At 41.5% G+C, this 27195-nt stretch overlaps 1 protein-coding gene across 1 annotated transcript in view; it reads left to right on the plus strand.

Moving 5' to 3' along the window:
* The window catches only part of LOC123747744 (protein sax-3), a 287736-nt gene that overhangs the window by 89638 nt on the left and 170903 nt on the right, over positions 1-27195 (plus strand). Inside the window, exon 4 of the mRNA XM_069333656.1 lies at positions 6628-6758. Coding sequence (XP_069189757.1) covers positions 6628-6758 — 131 coding nt within the window. The remainder of the gene's footprint in view (positions 1-6627; positions 6759-27195) is intronic.

The following is a 27195-nucleotide window of genomic DNA, read 5'->3' on the forward strand; positions in this document are numbered from 1 at the left end:
CCACCCCCGGGGGACACCTTAATTGAGGTGATGTCGAGACTGCTCGGGGGATCGAGCGCCCAGCGTTCGTGCGCCTGACGACGGACTTCCTTTCTTAATTGAGTGAATGGCGAATGGTGGAACGAGTGAATGAAAAAGTGGAACGAATTCGGCCAACGAGTGACTTGTGTGTGAATGACGCTGTGAGAAGATGAGTAAGTGAGTACGAGTAAATAAACGAGCTTGAAAATTATTGAGAATTTGAGTGAATTAATAAATGGAGAAATAAATATAAAGCATATAATAAACTATTATAGGATTTATAAATGATGGCAATTGAAACTAGAAGGCTCATCGGGGACGTACATAATGAAATAATATTCAGTACAAACGCTTTTAATTCACATAAGTTGACAAAACACTCACACACGTCTTTATAATTGTAATTTCACGCTGGATGTAATTATGTGTTAAATTTTAACACATAATTACACCCCACCCATTCCAAGACCCCGAGCCAGGGCAGAGACAAGATATAATAACTCTGCCTTAGAAACACAAGTAGTCGAAAGAACACAAGAGGCTTATGTTGATGACTGTAATACCTTATCAGTATTCCCCTATGTTATGTTATTCATGCATTGGTTTCATCCCCTTGTTCTGTACCACGTCCTGCAAAGAGAATATAAGCCCTGAGCTAAAAGCATGGTAAATTAGTCTTTGAGAATGTAAGGAGTGACCTTGCGAAACACATCCTTAGGCGTCAGACCAAAAATATAAGTGAAAATGAACTTTGGCGAGTTCATTTTTCAATTTCTTCTGATAGTAAAGAAAAACATAAGAAATATTGAAACGATTGTGTTAGACTCAAAAATCTTATTCTTTCGGTCATATTTAATATATAAATATATATATATATATATATATATATATATATATATATATATATATATATATATATATATATATATATATATACATATATGAATTTACTCACTAATAACGAAGTGAAAAAGTTGTATTTACCCTGAAGAAAAATTACAAAATGTCGACTCCGGACTTTGAGAAGTCTGCCTGGAGTTGAGAGCAAATATTGCCTGGAGCGGGACGAGCAAGAGCCCCCTGGCGGGACCAGGGTCAACAATGAGCCATGAATCAACCCCCATCCTTCCCCATCCTTCCCCATCCTTCCCCATTGCCCCCCCCCCCCTCTTCCCCCTGCAAGAAAATTCTGTAAAACTTGTGATGATCTCAGGAATTTAGATTACGGTTGAAGATTTGATTGACCTTATAACTGGTAAGAAGGGATATCAGGAGGAAGCGAAAGGAGGTTGGAGCTATGCAGAATACAGAATACAGGATTTTTTTTATTACAGTCAAGTTGGAAGATAACGAGAGTAGAAACTAACGACTGTAAGGACAACCAATTTGGATTGAATAGGTGATATATTCATTTTGAAGTATGAGTTCATTGGTGAATTTTACTATAATGAATATTATGGGAAGTAATTAAAACATAAGATGTATAAGCTTTTTATTTTTTTATTATATTTTGTGGCGCTGTTTACGGATAATTAATACAGTTACTATTCCTAAACAGGGATTGAGTTAATTGCATTCGCGCGGCACATCAGTTTAAACAATGCAATTCACTCCACACACAATAAATATAATGAAAACTGCATTACGAATTCAAACAGTCTCCTTGGGATGGTGTAGGTGTTTGGTCGGATTGTGGAGTCCAAGACATTGTGGGACAGTGAGTTTTTTCTTGGTTCATTATACGTATAGTGAGTATATGTGGCTGTATAGCAGCTCGGTGCTCCCAGACTCGAAGTGGCTCCGAGCGGTTCCCAGGTTGTGTAACCCTTAAGTATTTAGTGGTCCATGGGTTAATACGCGCATTTGGGAATAGTCAGGACGCTGGTTCGAGTACCATTCTGCCTCTTAGAGATTTAGTCATAAATATATCACGTTCTTGTGATTGGATTGTGTATGTTGGATGTATATTTCTCCTGCCATAGCTCAACGTCTCCACACAGGTCCTGGTAGATATACTGATATACTGTAATATGTTTCGAGCCTTGCTCAAATGCAACGAGTGACATGCAGAGAGCTACATATATAACCGAACACTCAGAGAGTCCGAACACAGTTTCCACCATCTAGACAGTGTCGATTTTGCGTGTACATTAACCACCATCCGGCACTCGTTCTGGTATGCTATTTTTGGTAGGCTCAGAGTACAAATGGAAGGTCCATTTGCAACTAAGGCTTAGGCAGTGGTATAGCTCTCTGACTTCCATACAAACAAATAAAACGCTCTTATTAAGAAAAAGTGGTGTTTACGTATACATATATGAGTAATTTAGGGATATAGTGTATATATATATATATATATATATATATATATATATATATATATATATATATATATATATATATATATATATATATGTTTCATTGAATATGACCGCATATTCTGTATTTATTATTTTCTGGTTTAGGGCTTCTATCCCTCTAACTATTTTCTTAGCATCAGGGCTTAATTGAAATAGGAGTTCTCCAAAACTCATTTTCGTACTTTTAAGGCGAAGAAAAGAAGTGATTTACTATAGAGTGTATTACACTTATTTATATAATTTGTAATAATTTAAGTGTAATACACTCTATAGTAAATCACTTCTTTTCTTCGCCTTAAAAGTACGAATATGAGTTTTGGAGAACTCCTATTTCAATTAAGCCCTGATGCTAAGAAAATAGTTAGAGGGATAGAAGCCCTAAACCAGAAAATAATAAATACAGAATATGCGGTCATATTCAATGAAACATGTTTAAAAGAAAACCTGCTGCCAGTATACACCAATATATATATATATATATATATATATATATATATATATATATATATATATATATATATATATATATATATATATATATATATATATATGTAGATATATATATATATATATATATATATATATATATATATATATATATATATATATATATATATTGCCGACGAGTATTCATCAACAAGCTCTTTTGATTTTCATGAAAGAAAGTTAATCAAGACATTAGCTGGCTCATCACAACAGTACAGGTGTGTTTGATGGTGTTTCTGCTATGGTCACTCTTATTTCATTTATATCTGTGGATTATCTCCGTTTTGCTGGTCAGGTTGTGAGGGTTTGGTTTGTACAGTAATGTAATCTATATGTATATGGATATATATGTATATATATTCATATATCTATGAATATTAATAGAGACTTGCTGTTGCTTACAGGGAGCATAGTCTTGTAAGGTCCCTTGTGGCGCATTGGTTACAAATTCGCCCCACGCTTCGCTAGTGATTTGATTTTTGTTCGATTCCTCACCAACGTGGATTGTTTTGGCGCCTGTCCTTTAACGCTTCGCCCCTGTTTACCCAGCAGTAATTTGGTACCCGGTTGTTAAACAATTTGTGGGGCGTGTTCTCAGGAAGAACTAGCTTACCATGGGGTATGGGATGGAAAACCTCAGAGCCTACCAAACAAGAGACAAAAGTATTCAGCTCCTGAAGCCACTTGTGTGAGCTGATAGCGTGCCTGTGTATTGAGTCTGTTAGGGTTGATTGCATCCAGGTGTTCAAACCTGACTGCAATGCTAGCAGAGGTAACGTTGCAGTCGGATGTTTCTGTATAGTTCTTCACAAGCAAGTAGTCATCATCTTGAAGTAAATGGAGAACTGTGTCTTCTGTTCTGGGATGGTAGGTTAACTTGTTCTTTTAAAAATAACGTCGCTTCTGGCCGTTTGCCCGTATGGCCGAAAGTGGACGTAATTTGAAAATATAAAAAAAATGAAAAAAAATTGGGATTTTTTTCAACGACAGTAAGTTAAGGGTCCTCTGGTAAGTTAGGTGGGCAGGAAATTCTCATAAAATTTCAAATTTATATGAAAAATGTTATTTGAAAGCTTCCTCTCCTAACCTTTCCGAGTAGGCCGGACGACTCATATAGAAAACGGGACACTACGTCACTTTTGTGAGTCGATTTCATTTCAAATTACGTCCACTTTTGGCCAAAGCGTGCATTCGAGCGAAAAGCGACGTGCAGGTGATGAGTCCCAATAACGTGGCTAAAGTAAATTGACCAGACCACACACCGAAACGTCGTCGTCCCTTCACCCTCTAGTGTGTGGTCTGGTCAACGAATAGCGACGTTATTTTTAAGAGGACGGGTTGACAGATCACCTTCTTCCTGACCCGTATACGTCCTTCAAAACTCACTCTCCCTCTTCCGGTTTCCGAGGCCGCAAAGGAGTGATTCATGTGAGGGAACACAGCTCCGTTATCTTCCCTTCGTCATGGGTAGCAAGTCGGGTTCCCTTCCTATTGTATCCATCAGTAGTTGACATGACTTTTTCTGAGCCGTCGGGAGAAAGAACGCGCTTAATGTCAACATCAACCTCACGTCGCTCAGCGTCGAGGGGACTCTGAAAACATACAAAAACATCACAGCAAGATGACAGGACTCGCTAGACCTGCCGGAGGACTCACCAAACCTGCCGGAGGACTCACCACACCTGCCGGAGGACTCAGCAAACCTGCCGAAGGACTCACCAAACCCGCCGGAGGACTCACCAAACCTGCCGAAGGACTCACCACACCTGCCGGAGGACTCAGCAAACCTGCCGGAGGACTCAGCAGACCTGCCGGGCAGCTGAGTAGTGTCATCATCAGCACCCATCAACATTCACCTCAGCCCCAGACAGGGCGTGAGGAACCATGTTATGTCTCTCTTTTGTGAGTCGGCGAGAGGGGAGAGGCGAGGGAGAGGTACTAAAAATGGTCAGGAAGGGGAGGAAGAGATGTAGAAGGAATGGAAAGTGGGATGGGAGTGCTGGAACAGAAGGTGGAGAAGAGCATAGCAGGAAGCAAATAGCAGCATCATAAGAAAATTAACTGAAAAAGCATTACACGGACGAGGACATGTTTAAGGACAAGGACGAGGACGAGGACAAGGACGAGGACGTGGTTAAGGACAAGGACGAGGACGAGGACAAGGACGAGGACATGTTTAAGGACAAGGACGAGGACGAGGACAAGGACGAGGACATGGTTAAGGACAAGGACGAGGACGTGGTCGAGGATGAGGTGAAGGAAATGGAACAAGAGAAGGGGAAGAAAAGCTTTGAAAAATAATGAAGAATGGAAGCTATGAAGGAAAGAATTGTTATACGCACTGTTGTTTTTCATGTTAATAACAGTATATGCACTGTTGTTCTTCATGTTAATAACAGTATACGCACTGTTGTTCTTCATGTTGATAACAGTATACGCAGTGTTGTTCTTCATGTTGATAACAGTATATGCAGTGTTGTTCTTCAAGATGATAACAGTATATGCAGTGTTGTTCTTCATGTTGATAACAGTATATGCAGTGTTGTTCTTCATGTTGATGACAGTGTACGCAGTTTTGTTCTTCATGTTGATAGCAGTATATGCACTGTTGTTCTTCATGTTGATAACAGAACATGCAGTGTTGTTCTCCATATTGATAACAGAACAAGTACTGTTGCTCTTCATATTGATAACAGAACATATACTATTGTTCTCCATGTTGATAACAGTACACACACACTGTTGTTCTCCAAATTGAGAAGATTTTACGCACCACAAATTCCATGTTGCAGCCAACATACGCCCCACATACTCAGTGTTGACACCATGTTGAAATGCTGACAGATTTGACAGCGAGAAATATTGGCTGTAAAACTCCAGCGAGGAAAATGAATTGCAGAATTTGGAAGATTTATTTGCTAACAGAGTAGCAGAACATTGGAATAAATTGCCAACTGGTGTCGCAGATGGAAATTCACAACAGATCTTTATGAAATGACTGGGGAGGGGGGAGGGGAGATGGGGAGGGGAATGGGGAGGAGAATGGGAAGGGGAGATGCGGGGAGGGGAAATGGGGGGAGGGGAGATGGGGGAGAGGTTAGATATTTTTTTAACTATTCATGTAAATTAAACCCATATATTAAAATACTGCATTGGACCTGGGGGATAAGGCTGAATTGGGGGGTTGTGGGGGGATGATTGGTTGAGGGTGATTGGGGTAGAGGGTGGGAGTGATGTAAGGGGGGGTGTAAATAAAGCCGCCAAGATTGAGGAATGATGTAGAGGTTTCGTAATGGAGAGGGGGGGTAAGTAAGTAAATGCCAAAGGAATGTTGGTGAGTAGCAGTAGCTTTTGTTTTTGATGTTGGGAAATTAACTACAGTGTCATGATAACGTCTATATTCAGTCTTTCCTCTGAACAGGGTTAAGTGAGGCTATTTTCCACCTCAAAAGATGATGCTATCGTAGTATAAGATATAAATATATATATATATATATATATATATATATATATATATATATATATATATATATATATATATATATATATATGCCCTGATATATAATCTCAGGGCATCTTATGTCTGTTATTGACCAGGTGATGTTATGTATCCAAAGTGACTCACCAAGTTACCTCACCAAACACTGACTCACCAAGCTGCCTCACCAAACACTGACTCACCAAGTTACCTCACCAAACACTGACTCACCAAGCTGCCTCACCAAGCACTGACTCACCAGGTTATCTTGTGTACCTGCAGGGTGTACGTCAAGGAGAGCGGAGGCCTGGTGGTGACGGAGACTCTTCAGACTGACGAAGGGAGCTACGTCTGCGTCGCCTCCAACCTGGTGGGCACCAGGACCTCAGCCGCGGCCATCCTCGCTGTCCAAGGTGAGTCCTGGGGAACAGAGGGTGGGAGAGAGAGAGAGAGAGAGAGAGAGAGAGAGAGAGAGAGAGAGAGAGAGAGAGAGAGAGAGAGAGAGAGAGAGAGAGAGAGAGAGAGAGAGAGAGAGGAAGAGTTCAGACACAGTATACACTAAATGTATACACTGAAAACACGACCTTGTACAGACTCGGTACACACAAACATACACTGTACAGACGTGAAGAGTTAGAGTAAACGTGTGTGTGCGTGTGTGTGTGTGTGTGTGTGTGCGTGTGTGCGTGTGTGTGTATTTACTATTTGTAGACTCGAGCTATTAGCTCCTGGACCCTGACTTTCTAACTAATTTATTTTTCCTTTGTTATGTCTACTACATTGATTTTTCATTCCTGCACACATACATACACATCCCCAGGAAACAGCTTGTTGCAGTTGTCTAATTCCCAGGTACTTATTTACTGCTAGGTTAACAGGGGCATCAGGGTGAAAGAAACTCTGCCCACTTGTTTTTGCCTCTGCCGGGGATCGAACCCGGGCCCTTAGAACTACGACCCCAGAACGCTGTCCATTCAGCCGCGAGGTTCCACGTGTGAGTGTGTACTCGGCTAGCCGTACTCATCTAGTTGTGCTTGCATGGGTTGAGTTTCGGTTCTTTGGTCTCGCCTCTCAACCGTCAACCAACAGGTATACAGGTTCCTGAGCCGATTGGGCTATATCATATCTACACTTAAAACTGTGTATGGAGTTTTCCTCCACCAAATCACTGCCTAGTGCATTCCATTTAATAACTACTCTGACACTAAAAAAAAATCTTTCTGGTGCCTTTATGGCACATTTGGGCACTCAATATCTTCACCTGTGTCCCCTAGTGTGTATGCCTCTTGTGGTAAATAAATTGTCTATGTCTACTCTATCAGTTCCTTTTAGAATCTAGAATGTGGTGATCATGTTCCCTAATTCTCCTGTCTTCCAGCGACATGAGGTTTAATTCCCGTAGTCTCTCCTCATAGTTCATGCCCCTCATTTTGGGCATTAGTCTGGTGGCAACCCTCTGAGCCTTCTCCAATATAGTTTTATTCTTGACGAAATAGAGACTCCATGTTGGAGCTGCATACTCCAGGATTGGTCTGCAAGTTTCTGCATGTAGTACGCAAGTTTCTGAATGATTCCTTACACAAGTTTCTAGAGGATGTTCTTATATTGGCCAACCTACCATATGCCGCTAATGTTATCCTCTTGATGTGGGCTTCGGGGAACAGGTCTGGCGTGATATCAACCCCCAAGTCTTTCTCTCTCTCTAATTCTAGAAGAATTTCATCTCTCAAATGATACCTTGTATCTGGCCTCCTGCTCCCTACACCTATCTTCATTACATTACATTTTCTCGGGTTAAACTCTATGAAATGAGATGAAATACTTCAAGAGTCAGAGAGAGAGAAAGACTTGGGAGTTGATATCACGCCAGACCTGTCCCCCGGAAGCCCATATCAAGAGAATAACATCAGCGGCATATGCCAAGATGGTCAACATAAGAACGGCCTTTAGAAACTTGTGTAAGGAATCATTCAGAACTTCAGAACTTAGAACATAAGAATGAAGGTAACTGCAGAAGGCCTATTGGCCCAGCTCGAATATATTTCCATTTTTGGATTCATTGAATCCCATGCTCTTTGTACCTGACCTCGCTTCACCTCTTTCCTGCCTATATATATCCCAAACTACTGACTTGTAAATTCAACCTTCTGAAGATGTATTATTAAATACGAAAGTACTTAAGGAAATTCTTGTTTCAATTTTTTCTTCGTGGTCTGACACTGTCACATTTTTCATCGCGTGTTAATTTTTGTGATTTACACACATTCAGAACATTATATACCACGTATGTCAGACCAATCCTGGAGCATGCAGCTCCAGCATGGAGTTCATATCTAATCAAGTATAAGACTAAACTGGAAAACGTTCAAAGGTTTGCTACCAGACTAGTACCCGAAATGAGGGATATGAGCTACGAGGAGAGACTACGGGAATAAAACCTCACGTCGCTGGAAGCCAGAGGAGTTAAGGGGGACATGATCATCACATTCAAGATTCTCAAAGGAATTACTAGAATAGATAAAGAAAGACTATTTAACACAAGGGGCACACGCACAAGGAGGACACATGTGGAAATTGAATGCCCAAATGAGCCACAGAGATATTAGAAAGAACTTTTTTAGTGTCAGAGTGGTTGACAAATGGAATGCATTAGGCAGTGATGTGGTGGAGTCTGACTCCATACACAGTTTCAAGTGTTGATAGTCTATCACTTAACAGCTTAACAGACAGCTTAGTTAGACAGCTTAACAGCTGTCTAACTCCCAGGTACCTTTTTACTGCTAGGTAACAAGGGCATCTGGGTGAAAGAAACTGTGCCCATTTCGTTTCTCGCGGCAATCGAAACCCCGGTTCACAGGACTATGTATCCAGCGTGCTGTTCACTCAGCCACCGGTGCCCCTATTTGTGTGTGTGTGTGTGTGTGTGTGTGTGTGTGTGTCAGAGAAGGATGCATGTCATTCTATTAAATACCAAACAGTCCAACTAGTTTTGAAGCCCTAATCAACAATGCAATTAAAACGATTCGGTATTGTCATCTTCGGGTACTCAATTAGCATTAACAACGGTCGCAGTCATCAAAAAGATAATTATAGATGAGACATTCGCACCAACGGCTCTAATACTAACGAGGGCGTGGAATACCAATTACTACTATTTGTTTTGCTTTGCTGCATATTCGTTTCCAGGTAAAAAAAAAAAATTACTGTAAATACATATTCAATATTCAAAGATCTTGTATATTAATTTTCAAACTCTCTATTAATAGATAGATATACCTTTATATGTATATATATATATATATATATATATATATATATATATATATATATATATATATATATATATATATATATATATATATATATATATATATATATATATAAGTTTGTGAGGGTACCACCTCTGGTGCCAATGTGGGGACCCATAACCTCGGAGAAGAAAATAAAAAGTATTCAGAGGAGACCTTGTGGTATCTCACTGAACACCAATATTATCTTCTCCTACCACCCCCATTCTTTTGTATGTACACATATATATTTACTTTATTTGAACTTTGTTACAAAAAAGTAGTTACATATGGGTTACAAAGATGGTTATCATAGGTTGTCGAGTTCCTCCAGCTCCTCAGATGGCGGGCAGGAACCCTGGATGCAGTGCGCATTTCCCCTCTGTATCGCCACACTGAGGCGCTGGAAAAGAAAGCTTGCAGCTCTTGGGTCCCTTGTTGTTTCAATGAGCCTAGAACCCAGTTCCTTAAAAAAACTGGTAGCACTTTTACCCCAGGCGCCGAGTGTCTCAGAAGCAATGGGGACAAAATTGTAGTGGTGATCCAGTTCTCTATACTTACGGGATTTGGCTGCTTCCCAGTGGGTGGCAGCGCCACCTGGTTGTGCGGTTAATGTAGGTGTTAGCCAGGGTTGATACGCACGTGTAGTCCCATACCAACTGCTTGCCATTCTTCCAGGGGTTCACTGTGATACCATCCGGGCGACCAATAAGAGCATCAGAGTTACGGGGCGTTAGGTAACGGGGCTCTCTTTCAGCTGGGCATCCAGCTGTGGTGAGGCTCCTCTTGATGATATCGTTAACTTCATTGTGCCTCGAGTGCCATCCCCCGGTGCTTTGGCAGAGTAGGCCATGGTGGCCGTACCTGTCAGCCACCACCTCGCTGCAAATACACCTATATCTGGTGTGGATTGGGGCAGCAAGGCGGAGGGTCACAGCAATTCGGAGGGCGTGTGGTGTGAGACGCGTGCCAGTTGCCGACATTGGGGTTGCTAACAGGAAATCCCCTGCATGTGGTGCTGCTACTGCTGTGAGGCGAGCAATGTCGTGTTGTGTTGTTGCAGCACCCAGGCACTCTGCAGCAACTTGGTCTACAATGGGGCCATCCCAGCTGGATTGCCTGTGGGCTTTTGGGGATGGTGGTTGAGGTGATTGGCCTGCACGAGAGGCCCACTCTGTGGCACAGCGTGTAAAATTGGGATCATGTACACCTGCCAGCTGATGTAAGTGGGCAGGTAGAATTTCCTTCACAAGGTCGTCGGATGCTGATAAGGAGGACAGGAAGGCTGGAACAGCGATTTGCGTTGCTGTTCGAACTCCGAGGCCCCCAAGTCTTACGGGAAGAGAGGCTTGTTTCCACTGTAGGTCATCGAGAGAGAGGTTAAGGGCTTTTTCTAGCATTAATTTCAGTAACCGGTCATACTCCCTTTGTTTTTGGCTACTGTAAGATGGTGAACACCTCAGAAATATATATATATATATATATATATATATATATATATATATATATATATATATATATATATATATATATATATATATATATATATATATATATATATATATATATATTCCTTCATATAGTTATTAAGGTTTCCACTTGATGTACCAAGAATATGGACATGTATACTGAGATGTGTATACCGCTTCTCGGTATATATATATATAAATCTTGAGAGTTTTTCTTGAGTTCTGGTCTGTTTTCGTGACAAAAGTATGCTTGCTGGTTGACCAATAATCTGTTAGGTGACTTTAATCACCCTGCCACGGGTTGTTAGGCATTAAGCTCAAACTAACCAAATCGTGTTCCTGATGAAAGGAAGATTTTCTTAGGTCTTGAACTGTGACTAATTCTTGAGTCCTAGTATATTATACTGAGTCTTGAGTCTTAGTATATTATACTAAGTCTTGAGTATACTTACTTGGTGGAGAGTATACCTTAGCGTCCCATCAGATATGTATTTTCATTCACTTGTATTTTTTTGCATTGGCAAATTTAGCCATTCCACTATTTTTATAACCTCGTTTAGTTTCATACATTAACTGAAAATGTATCAATGGATTGTTAATTCCAGCGGCATTATAGTCGATGTTAATAACACTATAGTCGCTCTGCTGTGGAAGTTATAGGAATTAAATTTTAATATTAGAGCCAAAAGTCTACGTAGCATTGGTGTATTTCCGATTAAATACCGTAATACCTAATAACGGAACTGAACTATTAACATTGCTATTCAGTTTTAATGCGATATATTCTTCTTAATGCTTATTGTGAAATCAGAAATTGCCTGAAGCTATTTATGGAGTAATATTATCGTGGCCAAACGATCGCATTCATATCGAGGAATTAAATGTTATGCAAGGCGTTGATGTATATATTTTTTAATTAAGCTTTACAAATTTTGCTCAAGTATTGATAGGGATAATATATTATTTATTAATATTGCGTTTTAGCTAATTAAATTAAAAATACAATGGTTAATAAAAAAATTTTAAATTAATGTTTTGAATATAATTGTTTTTCTTGGTAAAGTAGCGTGCGGAAGTTTTTTTTCTTTAACAGTGATATTAATCAATCACCACCTTATCTGACTGTCTGCCTGTCTATTTCTTCTTTTTTTAAGTAAGACTTGGGTTCATAAGGGCTGTCAATTGACGTCCCTAGTGAAACTGCAAGCAAGAGCTGTTATCCTACCTCAGCTCGTCTGAAGCCTGCTCCTAGAAGCTCATTTATTTCATGAGAATGTATTTTGAAACTATCACAAAAGGAACTATCATATAAGAAACGTGACCAAACACTCTCTCTCTCTCTCTCTCTCTCTCTCTCTCTCTCTCTCTCTCTCTCTCTCTCTCTCTCTCTCTCTCTCTCTCTCTCTCTCTCTCTCTCTCTCTCTCTCTCTCTCTCTCTCTCTCTCTCTATCTCATGTTTGAAAGTGATATTGATAGAGGACCGATACGTACCTTGCTAGAGATTGAGCTCCCCCAGTAATACTGCCTGAGTAGAGTGAATGGATATCTAGATATCTCTTTGGCGAATGTCTCTCGCTTTTAGCCGAAATTTCACAAGAATTTCCCCACCCCTCCCCAAACACATTTCAGAGCGAGCGATACCGTTCAAGCAGCGAGCGAGGTGTCTAGCATTATCTCCCTCGCGTGCGCGAACCCGCGGTCATTCACACTCAACCGTATATTGAAAATTGAAATTGAATATCGGAAACGGTGTCAACTAATGAAAATAAATAAAAGAATTCCCAATACAACTAAATCAGTAGCAAGCGGCGCTTTTGGCCCGCGCGCAATTTATGAGTGATTGGATTCGCTTGCATGAGTGTGGATACATTTTAATTGTAGAATTACAATGCTGAATATGCAATCTGCAGCACCGCTGTGTTCACCATTTGGCCGGATCGCGTTAAACAATTATTTGAGAAAGGTGAAGCATAATTATGATGATATTGTTGTCATTTTGTGATATTGTGGTATGTGGTATGTTATGGTATGGTATGTTGGTATTTGTGGTACCAACATTTTGTGGTATGTTGATGATATTGTGTCATTTCTGTATGATTTGGTCGTTTCATCATTGGGGGTATGGTAATTTGACTTCTTTTTTTTTAATGAAAAAAAAAGATAGGACCATACTTGAACTCCAGCCACACTATGTTGGTGTCATATTGTGATGGTGTCACACTATGGTGGTGTCACACTGTGATGGTGTCACACTATGGTGGTGTCACACTGTGGTGGCGTCACACTGGGATGGTGTCACACTATGGTGGGGTCACACTGTGATGGTGTCACACTATGGTGGCGTCACACTGTGATGGTGTCACACTATGATGGTGTCACACTGTGGTGGTGTCACACTGTGATGGTGTCACACTATGGGGGTGTCACACTATGATGGTGTCACACTGTGGTGGTGTCACACTGTGATGGTGTCACACTATGGGGGTGTCACACTGTGATGGTGTCACACTATGATGGTGTCACACTGTGGTGGTGTCACACTGTGATGGTGTCACACTATGGTGGCGTCACACTGTGATGGTGTCACACTGTTAGCGTCACACTATGTTACATTGTCATTGCTTCTCTCTCAGCGAAATGCTGTCAGTGATGCACTGTCAGTGGTAAACGATCTATGCTACTCTGTCAATGACGCACTATCTATGCTATACTGTCAATGCTAGACAGTCAGTGCTAGACTGACAGTGCCAGACTGTCAATTTTTAGAATCATACTTTTCACCCTGTTCTGACGATTTGAAGTTCGTTATATTCGGAACGCTTTAGTCAAACCAGAAGTGTCCGAACCTCAGCATACCGAATGACCTGTCGAAGATGCAGCTCAGAAAGCGTAAATATTACGGCGCTTCAGTATTCACTAAAGCACCGGAATTTTAACGTAACTCGAGACGAAAAGCGGAAATTCCTTATGTAAAACATGCAATATTTTTTTCCAATAAGAAAGTGCCAAAGAAAATTATTTAAACAACGTTCTTGGGGAAAGCGTTGTGTAACTCATTGATCAAAGAAAGAAAAGATTAACCTCTCAAGTAAGAATAAAGTAACAATAGAGCGATAATACAAATATGTGGGACCAGCGGGCTGCTCCAAGCAACAGCCTGGTGGACCACGCTCTCACAAGTCACAAGCCTGAGGCCAGATTCACGAAAGCACTTACGCAAACACTTACGAACCTGTAGATCTTTTCTCAATCTTTTGCGGCTTTGTTTACAATTATTAAACAGTTAATGAGCTCCGAAGCACCAGGAGGCTGTTTATAACAATAACAACAGTTGACTGGGAAGTTTTCATGCTTGTAAACAATTTAATAAATGTAACCAAAGCCATCAACGATTGAGAAAAGATGTACAGGTTCGTAAGTACTTGCGTAAGTGCTTTCGTGAATCTGGCCCCTGGCCTTAGGCCGGACTTGAGAGAGTAGAAAGAACTCCCAGAACCCCATTACAGGTACAATCCAGGTACATAAATCCCCTTCTCCCCCCTCAACAAAACAGCACCACACCACAGAACACACGCAGGAAACGGAAGGAGGAAACATTGGATGACGCTCCAAAGTGGCGGATGAAAATGGATAAAGATGCAGGCGGTGGATGGCGTTATTGGTTCAAAGTTTGGGGCCGGGGAAAGGGGCGTGAGGCGCATGGAGACGAAGAACACACCAAGTGAGATACTTTCTAAAACTAATTTGGTTGACGGGGGGGAGAGAGGGGGGGAGGAGGGGGAGTGGAGGAGGGTGGATTTTTCCAATTCTTAATTCTGCCTCTGAGGAGCGCCAGGCTGCGCAGCGCGGGAAGCGGCTGTCCTACTTTCCTCAACTAGTCTTGGGGGAAAATAAAGTTATAAATTTAAAAGCGGCTGTTTTAAGTCCATTTTTTTTTTTTGTGTCAAGATCTTTTTCGTTGCAAAGTGATTTTTTTATTATTTATTTTTGAGTAGTTGTAATTGATGGGAAAAAAGGTTTATTTTGTAATTGTGTGTGTTTTTGTATTGTGTTTTTCTTTTAGTTGTTTAGTGTCGGGCTGCACGCTGGATTTGTGATCCTGTGGTCCTGGGTTCGATCCTAGGCGCCGGCGAGAACCAATGGGCAGAGTTTCTTTCACCCTATGTCCCTGTTACCTAGCAGTAAAATAGGTACCTGGGTGTTAGTCAGCTGTCACGGGCTGCTTCCTGCGGGTGGAGGCCTGGTCGAGAACCGGGCCGCGGGGACACTAAAGCCCAGAAATCATCTCAAGATAACCTCAAGATAACCTCAAGTGTGTTTTTCTATACCCACTACACGTCGTGCTTGTACGAATATTCACGCATTTCAATCGATGCAGCAACCAGGAGGCCTGGTCGACGACCGGGCCGCGGGGACACTAAGCCCCGGAAGCACCTCAAGGTAACCTCAAGGTAAGGTATGCAGAATTGAATAAGCAACATATTTATTCCCATCGCGTGCTTGTGCGCCACGGGCGTGAGGGAGAGAGACAGACTAACAATCAATGCATCAACCAGTACGAATTGTAAGCATACGAGACTTACATCCATACTATCGACCAGGTGAACCGCCCTGAGGCCCCCCCGCGAACCATCCTCACTCACTCACTCATCCCTAAACTAACTCATCCACTCGTCACGTGGATGAGCCCCTTCCAGATATTGAAGATTGTTCCTGTGTTGCAGCTAAGCTGACGGCTTAGCAGGGTTGACAGCTTTCAGAGATAGGCTGTTAGGGCAGCTGGAGGTATCTTCAGGTTATCTTGAGATGATTTCGGGGCTTTAGTGTCCCCGCGGCCCGGTCCTCGACCAGGCCTCCACCCCCAGGAAGCAGCCCGTGACAGCTGGCTAACAACCAGGTACCTATTTTACTGCTAGGTTACAGGGGCATAGGGTGAAAGAAACTCTGCTCATTGTTTCTCGCCGGCGCCTGGGATCAAACCCAGGACCACAGGATCACAAGTCCAGCGTGCTGTCCGCTCGGCCGACCAGCTCCCACGTATGCCACTGTACAGAATTAAAGTTATTACTGAAAGGTGAAGTTTCAAGCGTGCACCTTGAGGGATATCGTTGTTTAACAAGCTCTAAGACTTAAACCTTCCTGGGAAACTCTAAGCACTAGGGGGGTCCTGACAGCTGAGTGAACAGCGCTTCGGATTCATAGTCCTGAGGTTCCGGGTTCGATCCCCGGTGGAGGCGGAAACAAATAGGCAGTTTCTTTCACCTTGATGCCCCGGTTCACCTAGCTGTAAATAGGTACCTTGGAGTTAGACAGCTGCTACGGGCTGCTTCCTGGGGGAGTGTAACAAAATGGAGGCCTGGTCGAGGACCGGGCCGCGGGGACGTTTAGCCCCGAAATCATCTCAAGATAACCTCTCAAGATAACCTCTCAAAATAACCTCACAAGATAACCTCTTACGATAAGGGGTAAATGAAGCTTTCTTAACATCATCCTTCCAAAAAATCTTTATAGTACTTGGATTAATAACGATCTAATTGTAAATTCTGATTGTTAGTCATCGAAGGAACTCTTAGCAATTGGAGTTCAATGAGTAGTTGACTAGTTCAAGACTAGTCATAGTCTTATTGACTAGTTCAAGACATCCTAAGAACAGTAAGCACCAGGATTAGAAACATAAGCTTTCCCATACACGAATTGGTAGAGGTTAATCTAACATAAGAGTTAAGACGAACACCAAATGCAGGAAAAACGCAAGACATATTCCTTTTCTTTTAATTAATAACCCTGTAATTCAACTAATCATATTCTGTTAAAGAAAATACAACTAAACAGTTCATTAATATACAACAAAATAAATCAGAACCATTGTAATAAACCTTCAACGGCCCGAGAACAAAGTTGATTATTACCAAAGAGAAAAATCCTATACACCGAAATGAATGAATGAATGAAGAAATTGTCACGGAATTTCACTCTACTGAACAAATGCAAGTTCCGGAAGTTAAACCTGGGAATTTTTGTAATTATCTCCTAAAGTTGAGAGCGCTGTTGACTTCCAGAGTGCCGACCAGAGGACCGGGCTGGAAATTGGCAGTTTCCAGGACACTCTCGTTAGCTTCTGGTATCCAGACTTCTGTTCCCTGATCCTGGGTACTTCAGAAACTTGTTGACTTCAAATGAACTCTACTCGGCTCTATACTCGGACTCTATATATATATATGTATATGTATATATATATATATATATATATATATATATATATATATATATATATATATATATATATATATATATATATATATATATATATATATATATGCATTATTAAATAAAAGCAAATAGCAGAAAGGAGTGTTAGCCAGGGCGGAAACTCTTGGATCTCATCCGCCGTCCTGATGCACATGGTGGTCTCCCTTATCTTAATTAACCTTCAAACTTTTTTATCTATATATTTTATTTTATTTTTTATTATATATATATACAATAGTTCTTACATTCTTGTACTGCCATTAGCACGCATAACATTTCAGGCAAGTCCTTAATCCTAATTTTCACACAAACACCCCCAGGAAGCAGCCCGTAGCAGCTGTCTAACTCCCAGGTACCTATTTACTGCTAGGTGAACAGGTAAGATCAGGGGTGAAAGAAACTTTGCCCATTTGTTTCTGCCTCCGCCGGGGATCGCACCCGTACCCTTAGCACTATGAACGCCTGGCGCTGTCTATTCAGCCGTCAGGCCAATGACTTATATTAGTATAACTTATTTATTTATTCCTTTTCCTTTTATAATATTCTCCCCAGCATATCCAGAAATTTACTCGAAGATACGACAAGATCGTGTTGACTTCATCACTGATGCTATCTTTTCTTTTTTCTCGCCCCAGCCTCGTCCCTCCCTCTCTTACTCACCCCCCCCCCTCCCTAAAATCCTTCCCCTCACCTACCTCGTTTATTTCCTCATATCCCCTCCTTCCTCTCACCCCTCTATATCCTCCCTTTCCCGCCCCTTCCCCCATTGCCCCGAAGCTAAGATCCTCTTAGCTTACACTCCACAACTTATCCCTGTTTCGTGCCCAACTCAGCACTCTTTCGTGCTCAGCTCAGCACCTGTTCATGCCTAGCTTAGCACCCTTTCGTGCCCAGCTCAGCACTCACAGCCACAAACACTTTCTCTCCACACCAACAGCACTTAAACTTCCTTCATCCTCCTCCCGGTGACCTACACTCCACTCCACTATGCCCGTCCACTAGTCAACTCCATACTACTCCACTCAATCTCAAGCCCGGTGGGTACGTCCTCCTGTCCTTGCCAAGCCCGAGCCCAATCTATATTCCTCTATAGGTCTATACGACCTTCCCGGTCAATATTCCCCAAGACATAGCTCATTCTATAGTTCCCGAAGGGCAGTCTATGCTTCACCTCCTTAGTTCCTAACCCAGTCAGTATACACCCCTACACCCCGCCTGTCCCGTTCGAAAGCATAGACCCAATCAGAACTTCCCCTATGCCCTAGTAGTACCACATCAACCACCACATCAACCACCACATCAACCATCCCATCAACCACCCCCTTTCCACCCAAGTCTCTTCATCCCTTCTCTCCCTAATATAACCCCTATCCCCCTCCCCCCTCTCCCCCCCCCCTCCACAGCTTACACTCTTTCCTTCACATTCACAATTCTCATTTATTCCTCTCTCTCATTCCTACTTTTCCTTCTCATTCGTTTTCTTCCCCCTTATACTTCCATTCCCATTCCACTACCCACGTCCACACTGTATTATCCACCACGTCCGCCCCATTTGGGGGGGAACTTTGAGCCGTATTGCCTCTTATCTAAGCTGTGAAAATCACTTCCTTAATAACATTTGTTCAAGATTTTATTTGTTTTCTCATTTCTGCTTTTCGACTGAAAGGAGGAAAGACGGCAAAGGCAAAGTAGTGAGAGAGAGAATGAAGGTGATGGAAGAGTAGGAATAGAAAAAAAGACGCTAAATGGAATAGAATCAAAAGATGCACAGATAAATTAGATAGGATGATAATATTGATAAGATAATGACAGAGACAAAGGAACAGGCAGACAGATGAATAAAGAACGAGATAGATTGAAATAAATATTTTTAGATAAGCAAATAAAGTAAAATAAAACATATGTAAGGCAGAAATCTAACGGAATTGAAGGAGAATGCCAGGCAGCGGATCGAGCGAAAAAATAGTATTTCCCTGATATATATTCAGCCCTGCAGTAAGGTTTGTGGGTAAGAGGAAGGGAAGTGGGGTAAGGGGGAGGGATGTGGGTAAAAGGAGGGGAGGGCTGGAAGCGTGGGCAGGAGCACTGGGAAAAGAGAAGAATATCCTGAGTGCCGGAAGGAGGAAGCGGATATGAAAATAAAAAAAATAAAAATAAAAAAAGTTGAGGAATTGAAAAAAAGGAAAACTTGGAATTGGGAGGTGGAAAAGAATAAGGAGACCAGGGAAATAAGAAAAAAGTGGATACCTTATCACTGATAACATACTTGTAAAGGGAAGGGAAATATTGGAATACATGTGGGAAACCTGTAACAGGATACGAAGTCAACGAGAGCAAAGGACACAACTATAGAAAAGGGGAGAGAGAGAGAGAGAGAGAGGGAGAAAGGGGGATCCGAAGGGAGTCGAGGGGAGTTCTGGGAGAGGTGAGGGGTTCGAGCGAGGGTTGAAAAGCAGGGGTATACGAGACCCACATGATAATATTCTCTCCAAGGGAGCCAGTGTGCCTCTGACAGCTTCAATATATCCCTGGGTTCGCTAAACGCCAGAATTTTTTTTTCATAAACCGGGAATTGAATACAGTGTTAGGGAACCCTAGAAGGGAGGAGGAGGAGGATAGGGAGGGCACAGAATACATTATATATGAAAGGGGAAACTCGAAATTGTCCATTTTTCATCCTTGACCTTTGGTGTAGTAATATAGAGAGTAAAGGTGACAGAATGTTAAGGATATCAATATATTGTGTACGCTACTTTCTGCCCATTTCCCGGAGACACCCGTGGCATAGAACAAATGCCTTTTGCGTTTTCCAAATTATTTGAATTAGCCATGAAATACGCACAAAACCACTGGGATACTCTGCACAGTGCCCGGGGGTCGAACCGGCATCATTTCACCGAAAACCAATCTAAGGAGAAGTATGGGGGAGTAACGATAATAAATATGAATGGGGACATAGATGGGATCACAAGTTATATTGAAACAACGGTTCTCGGTCTCTGTCTCTGTCTCTCTCTCTCTCTCTCTCTCTCTCTCTCTCTCTCTCTCTCTCTCTCTCTCTCTCTCTCTCTCTCTCTCTCTCTCTCTCTCTCTCTCTCTCTCTCTCTCTGTCTCTGTCTCTGTCTCTCTCTCTCTCTCTCTCTCTCTCTCTTTCTTTCTCTCTCTCTCTCTCTCTCTCTCTCTCTCTCTCTCTCTCTCTCTCTCTCTCTCTCTCTCTCTCTGTCTCTGTCTCTGTCTCTGTCTCTCTCTCTCTCTCTCTCTCTTCTCTCTCTCTCTCTCTCTCTCTCTCTCTCTCTCTCTCTCTCTCTCTCTCTCTCTCTCTCTCTCTCTCTCTCTCTCTCTCTCTCTCTCTCTCTTTCTCCCTTTTTTCTGTTCACTGTCACTCCCTCTTGGTACCTGTCTGCACGCCGTATAGACACGTACACGATTCACCATGGGAGTGTGTGTGGAGTGCTGACCCTTGACAGGCAACAGGAGGGCAGGATATGAGGGGAATGGGGGAGGGGGATAGGAGGGAATATGATTGTTAGGGAACATAGTGTTGATGATATCTATTTTGAGATGATTTCGGAGCTTGGTGTCCCCGCGGCCCGGTCCTCGACCAGGCCTCCACACCCCCAGGAAGTAGCCCGTAGCAGCTGTCCAACTCCCAGGTAGCTATTTTAATGCTAGTTACAAGTTGCATCAGAGTGAAAGAAACTGCCCATTTGTTTCCGCCTACACCGAGGATCGAACCCGGAACCTCAGGACTACGAATCCGAAGCGCTGTTCACTCAGCTGTCAGGGCCCCTATAACACGTATTGTTGAACACATCCAGAACACATATTATTGGCTATTACAGACTAAATATGATTTTTAGAATTTTTTTGGAAATCAGTGGCTCATGTTTTGTAATGTTGTTTGAAACAAAATAAAATAAAATGAAATGATATTGCATGATTTGTCATGGTTGTTGCTTTGACTCCATGTCAAGAGGAATTTGGTTCATCTAAGCCCAACCTGACCAGCCCATTTTGGGTACATACCTAACAGTAATTACTGTTAAAAAGTAAATAAGGCAAGCCCCTATTTTCTGGCCTCCAGTTTCGGACAGTCGATCACACAGATGGACATTCAGATATTGTATATCTATTCTCTAAGAGATAATATCTGTTTCTTTCTGTCTGTCCAAAAGTTGGAAACAGAGGCTTGTAGCTAGCCTCAGCCAAATTTGCAGAGGGAATGGGCTGGGGTATAGGACAGACATAGGCTGGGGTATAGGACAGACATAGGCTGGGGTATAGGACAGACATAGGCTGGGGTATAGGACAGACGTAGGCTGGGGTATAGGACAGACGTAGGCTGGGGTATAGGACAGACATTGGCTGACCGAGGTAAGCCTAAATGCTTTAAGAAATATCATCCCGTGACTCTTGCCTCCCATGTGCGATTTTCTTGAAATCGTACAACTCTGAAATGAAATCAGGTTAGTGGCATTTGGGGGCTATATCGCTTACTTGAAAATTATGAATTTAATTCATTCGAGTTACAGTGATGAAATAATACGTTGGGAAGATGGTTAGTAATGAAAATAGCTCGGAATAGAAATAACCGAGAGAGAGAATGATGACTTTCTACAGTGATAGAATGATGCAGAGATAGAGAGATACAGAGAGAGAGAGAGAGAGAGAGAGAGAGAGAGAGAGAGAGAGAGAGAGAGAGAGAGAGAGAGAGAGAGAGAGAGAGAGACTCATAGATATTGAGAGCGCTGAGGATTGATTAGACTGCCCTACAAATAGACAGACCTAGCAACTCCAGTACCAACCAGTATACATATATATGTGTGTGTGTGTAAGTATCCACATAGGAAAAAATCAAGTAAAATATACCGAGTGATTTCGTGATTTAGTACATATTCAGAGAATACAGTTGACACAAAAAATAAACCATAGGTGTGGCTTTGTGCGGTTTAAATCTACTCAAGTGTGGATATAATGCCAATTAATTAAAGTGACGTACTTGCCAATCCCATACTATAGAGGATATGTCATCTACACATCTAGTTTTTCACATAATTTTATACCTATCACTAATCTTATCAAATATAACACTTTCTAATGAAAACAATCTAGGACCTAATATTAATAAATGCCATTATTATAATGTAATTAATATTATGCTAATTACACTACATTCAATAAATGAAGATTCAATGATGTTTCTTTCACTAAAATATTTGCATACAACAGTTTTACATGAATTAGTCTGGTCAGTTAAATGATTTATTCACATAAAGCTTTTAGGTGAAGTAAAAAATATATTTGACAATTTGCCTGTCATTATGTTATATTTGTGTTCCATTATTTTTTCTCGAGTTGTTTGCCAGTTTGCCCAATATAAAACTTAGTTGCAATCTTTATATATAATTTTTTTTACACAAGTGTTACAACTATAAGGAGGAATTTTTAAACTATGTCTCTTATATTCAATATACCTAAATGATTATCTTGATATCATTTTTTTTAGTAATTTATGACATTAATTGCAGTTATCATGATATGTCGGAATTATTGTAGTCTTTATATTGTAATTTTCTTTCTTTTAAAGATGAATTATGTAAAGAGTAGATATAGGTGTGGATGGCCTGTTCCAGGAAGTATGGGATAGTCAGTCATGTCACTTCCATTAATCAATATTAAATTTGCCTCTGAATCTACTCAAACTTCCTCGGCAAGATGTGTCAAGTCAGCCCCTTGCGAGGATTTTCTGTTGTTTTTTTTTAGACTCTACACGAGAGTTCTAATAAGAAATTGAACTGTTGTTACTTCCTTATTCATTCCATTACCCCTATTTTCTTGGGCTATTTTATTTTGGTTTTTAATCCTCTGTTGCTTCCCTCGACAGCTTTTGTGTTTACTCTCGCTATTGCTTATTGCCCTATTATTGCCTTCAATAATAATACTAAATTATTATTAAGTTAATGCCTTCTTCCCTATGCTGGGCCTCAACAGACAGTAGTTTAAGTAATACTTATAACTAATTTACCAAACCATAATATGCACAATTATTAATTAAATTATTAAAGTCAATCACAGCCGCCCACCAATGTCTGGGCAACGAACAAAGAAATGTTCTTGAATTCCTAACTGAATGGTGTTCGAAATGCAGTTGATTTTTTTTTTTTTTTTGTACACAGTTTCGAAAAAAATCCGCAAAAGTAATTAAAATTGATTGGAGAGCCAATTCCTTTGACATGCATCAGCCTTGTGTCAAAAACCTTCATTCCTGAAAATCCTCTTCTAGACCTTTGCTAAAAAAAATGCATATTGCACAGTTTTATAAAAATCGTTACCAAAATACGTTGAAAAGTGAATAGGTCGCTCGCTGGGTTGGCGTGGGTGGTTTAGGTAGGCACTTGCTTCATTAGTGTGTTCTCGGAAGCCTTTCTTTTTCGCAAGTATGGAATCTCTTTTTAACTCGTGCAGGAGTTGAAATTTTTGAATTCGTGTAATTACAGAATCCCTCCGTTCGTGCATGAACGAAATCCTTTCATTATATCAAATAATTATATTTCATTATATCATTTTTATGTTGGTCACAGTGAACAATCTGTTCACGGTGGTCCACAGTTCTATAATCTTATGTAAAGATAAATTATTTTGCTTAAAGGGGAATGATTCTCTATAACTTGCGATATCGTACAAACTTTACAGCTTCCGGCAAACCTAATACAAATCTCTTGATAATGAGATAAAAATAGATGGATTTAAATAATGGAATAAAAATATCGCCTTGGGTGTCCTTTATATTTGCCAAGTAATTAAGATCGTCTTCTTAAAAAAAAATATATGCCACTCGTATCATTATTTTTAATCATTCGTAAATCTCTTTTCCATTTTTATTTTGCCTCCTGCACTCGTGTCCGACGCTGAGTCAGAATTGGCGAATCCCATTTAAATTCCAATTAAAATGACATTCATGTGAAACCATTACTTCTTCCGCCAATTTTTCACGGAAGAAGTCCTGGGGTCATTATCCTCCCACAAGCCGAGATGATCTGGTCCACGTGATTGGGTGGTGGTGGGGTGATTTGGTGGTGGTGGGGTGATTGGGTGGTGGTGGTGGGGGTGATTAGAGTGAGTTGATGCTGTTGACGCAATAGAAAAGATGGTGGTGAGGCACTGAGAACGACCACACGACATGTTCTCTATCATCAAATGAACAAATCCACAAGGGCCGTGACGAGGATTCGAACCTGCGTCCGACATGTTCTATCATTAAGTTCGGTGGTTCAGGCACGCAGCCCGGCCCTCGGGACTGCTTCTCATTGGCTGAGAGAGACAGCTGGCGTGCCTCGTAGCTCTCCTTCAGTGCCTCTCATTCGTCAGAACTCCATATGTGATTCTATTCCCCTTAAAACAGGTAATTGAACCTACATAATCAAGATTTGCAGGCAATCACATGCAGGCAATCACATTGACTGCAATTTCATGCATCAGACTGAAGTTATTTGAATGAAAGGCCCATGCTATTTAAAAAGAATTGGGTAGTTTAAATGGAGTGGAAGGTAAAGTGTCTTAACTGCAGGGATCCCTGACCCCCGTTTTTTGTTAACTATAGGTTGTTTTAACCATCTACGACAACAGTCCTTGAACGGACCTGCTGCTGGAAAATTTGAGCTCTTGACTAAACAAAATAAATCGACTCTGATGTGAATGTGTGTGTGTGTGTGTGTGTGTGTGTGTGTGTGTGTGTGTGTGTGTGTGTGTGTGTGTGTGTGTGTGTGTGTGTGTGTGTGTGTGTGTGTGTGTGTGCGTGTGTGTGTTCTCACCTATTTGTACTCACCTATTTGTGCCTGCCGGATCGAGCGTTGGCTCTTGGATCCCGCCTCTCTTGCCTTCGGTTGTTTAAAGCAACGACTTCTCTCCTACTTCCCTATCATACCTAGTTTTAAAGCTATGAATAGTGTTTGTTTCTACAATGTGCTCCTTTAGTTTATTCCATTTCCCTACTATTCTCACATCTTTAGGAAAACTTTATATCATCTCTACGACTCTTCTGAGTTTCCAGCTTCCACCCATGTCCCCTTGTTCTGATTCCGATGTGAACATTTCGTCTATTTACACTCTGTCAATTCCCCTAAGTATTTTGTATGTTGCTATCATATTTCCCCGCTCCCTCCGTTTTTTCTAACGTCGTCAGGTTCAGTTCCTTCAGTCGCTCTTCATATCCCATTCCAAACAACTCCGCGACTAGCCTCGTCGCACTTTTTTTAATCTTTTCCTGTTACCTTATGTGCTTCTTTAGGTGGGGGATCCATGATGGGTCTTTATACTCTAAGACTAGTTCTCATGTAGGCAGTGTAAGACGCCCTAAATGCCTTCTTACTTAGGTTTCTGAATGACGTTCTAACTTTTGCTAGTGTGTGTGTGCGGAGGTCCGCGGTTGTTCAACGTCATCCCAGCAAGCATAAGAAATATTGCCGGAACAACCGTGGACATTTTCAAGAGGAAACTAGATTTATTCCTCCAAGGAGTGCTGGACCAACCGGGCTGTGGTGGGTATGTGGGCCTGCGGGCCGCTCCAAGCAACAGCCTAGTGGACCAAACTCTCACAAGTCAAGCCTGGCCTCGGGCCGGGCTTGGGGAGTAGAAGATCTCCCAGAACCCCATCAACCAGGTATCAACCAGTGTAAAGTACGCTACTGTCGTTATCCGATTTATATATGCCTCAGGAGTTAGATTAGGTGTTACGTCCACTCCCAGGTCTCTTTCTCGCGTTGTCACTGTAATGTAGTTTCTCTTCATTGAGTACTGACCCTTTGGTGTCCTGTCACCTAATCCCATTTCCATAACTTTACACTTGCTCGTGTTGATAAAAGGGCTACTCCAATAGCTATTTATCTGACAATCTCTGCCTCTTGTTCAAGTCGTCTTGGAGGATCCTATAATCCTCATCTGTCACAACTCATCTCAGTACTTTTGCGTCATTCTCGAACATCGACGTACAGGACTCGACTCCTGCAGACATTTCGTTCCCGTACATTAGGAAATAGAGCTGACACCGATTCCTTGAGGTACTCCACTCGTTACGGTTTAACAGTCTGACTTCTTGTCCCTGACTGTTGCTCTCTGGCTCCTGCCTGTTATGTAGTTCCTTACCCTTACTAGGGCTTTTCCGCTTACTCCCGCCTTCCTCTCAAGTCTGAATAGCAGTCTCCTGTGTGGTTCTGTGTCGAAAATCTTTTGGCAGTCCAGAAATTGGCTATCTGCCCATGCTTCTCAGTCCTGCCTTATTATTGCTACTTTATCATAGAATTCCAGAAGTTTTGATAGGCATGATTTCCCTTCTGTGAACCCATGTTGTGTTTGTTTACATACCAAATGTTCTCTAGGTGTGTGAAACAGTCTTAACCTGATTGTTCCTTCAAGTACTTTACAGGTGATGCTTGTGAGTTATACAGACAAGCTGAGAAGACAAAATTACTGTCTCTCTTTCTCTCTCTCTCTCTCTCTCTCTCTCTCTCTCTCTCTCTCTCTCTCTCTCTCTCTCTCTCTCTCTCTCTCTCTCTCTCTCTCTCTCTCTCTCTCTCTCTCTCTCTCTCTCTCTCTCTCTCTCTCTCTCTCTCTCTCTCTCTCTCTCTCTCTCCTTGTCTCGCCCTGATCAATCTCGCAACAACATCTCCGTGTCTCAGGGAAAATAGACTACGACATTTTTAATGACATTTCCATTGCTTTCCGCTGCTCTTAGCAACTCATAATCCACTCTCGCTTCTCATCCGAATTCGCCGAGTCTTGTGTGTTATTACGTACTTAAGCCAGGGATATTTTATTTTATTTTTTATTACTAGAATCTTTAGGAACAT

Source organism: Procambarus clarkii, chromosome 30, assembly GCF_040958095.1.
Source record: "Procambarus clarkii isolate CNS0578487 chromosome 30, FALCON_Pclarkii_2.0, whole genome shotgun sequence".
Classification (NCBI taxonomy): domain Eukaryota; kingdom Metazoa; phylum Arthropoda; class Malacostraca; order Decapoda; family Cambaridae; genus Procambarus; species Procambarus clarkii.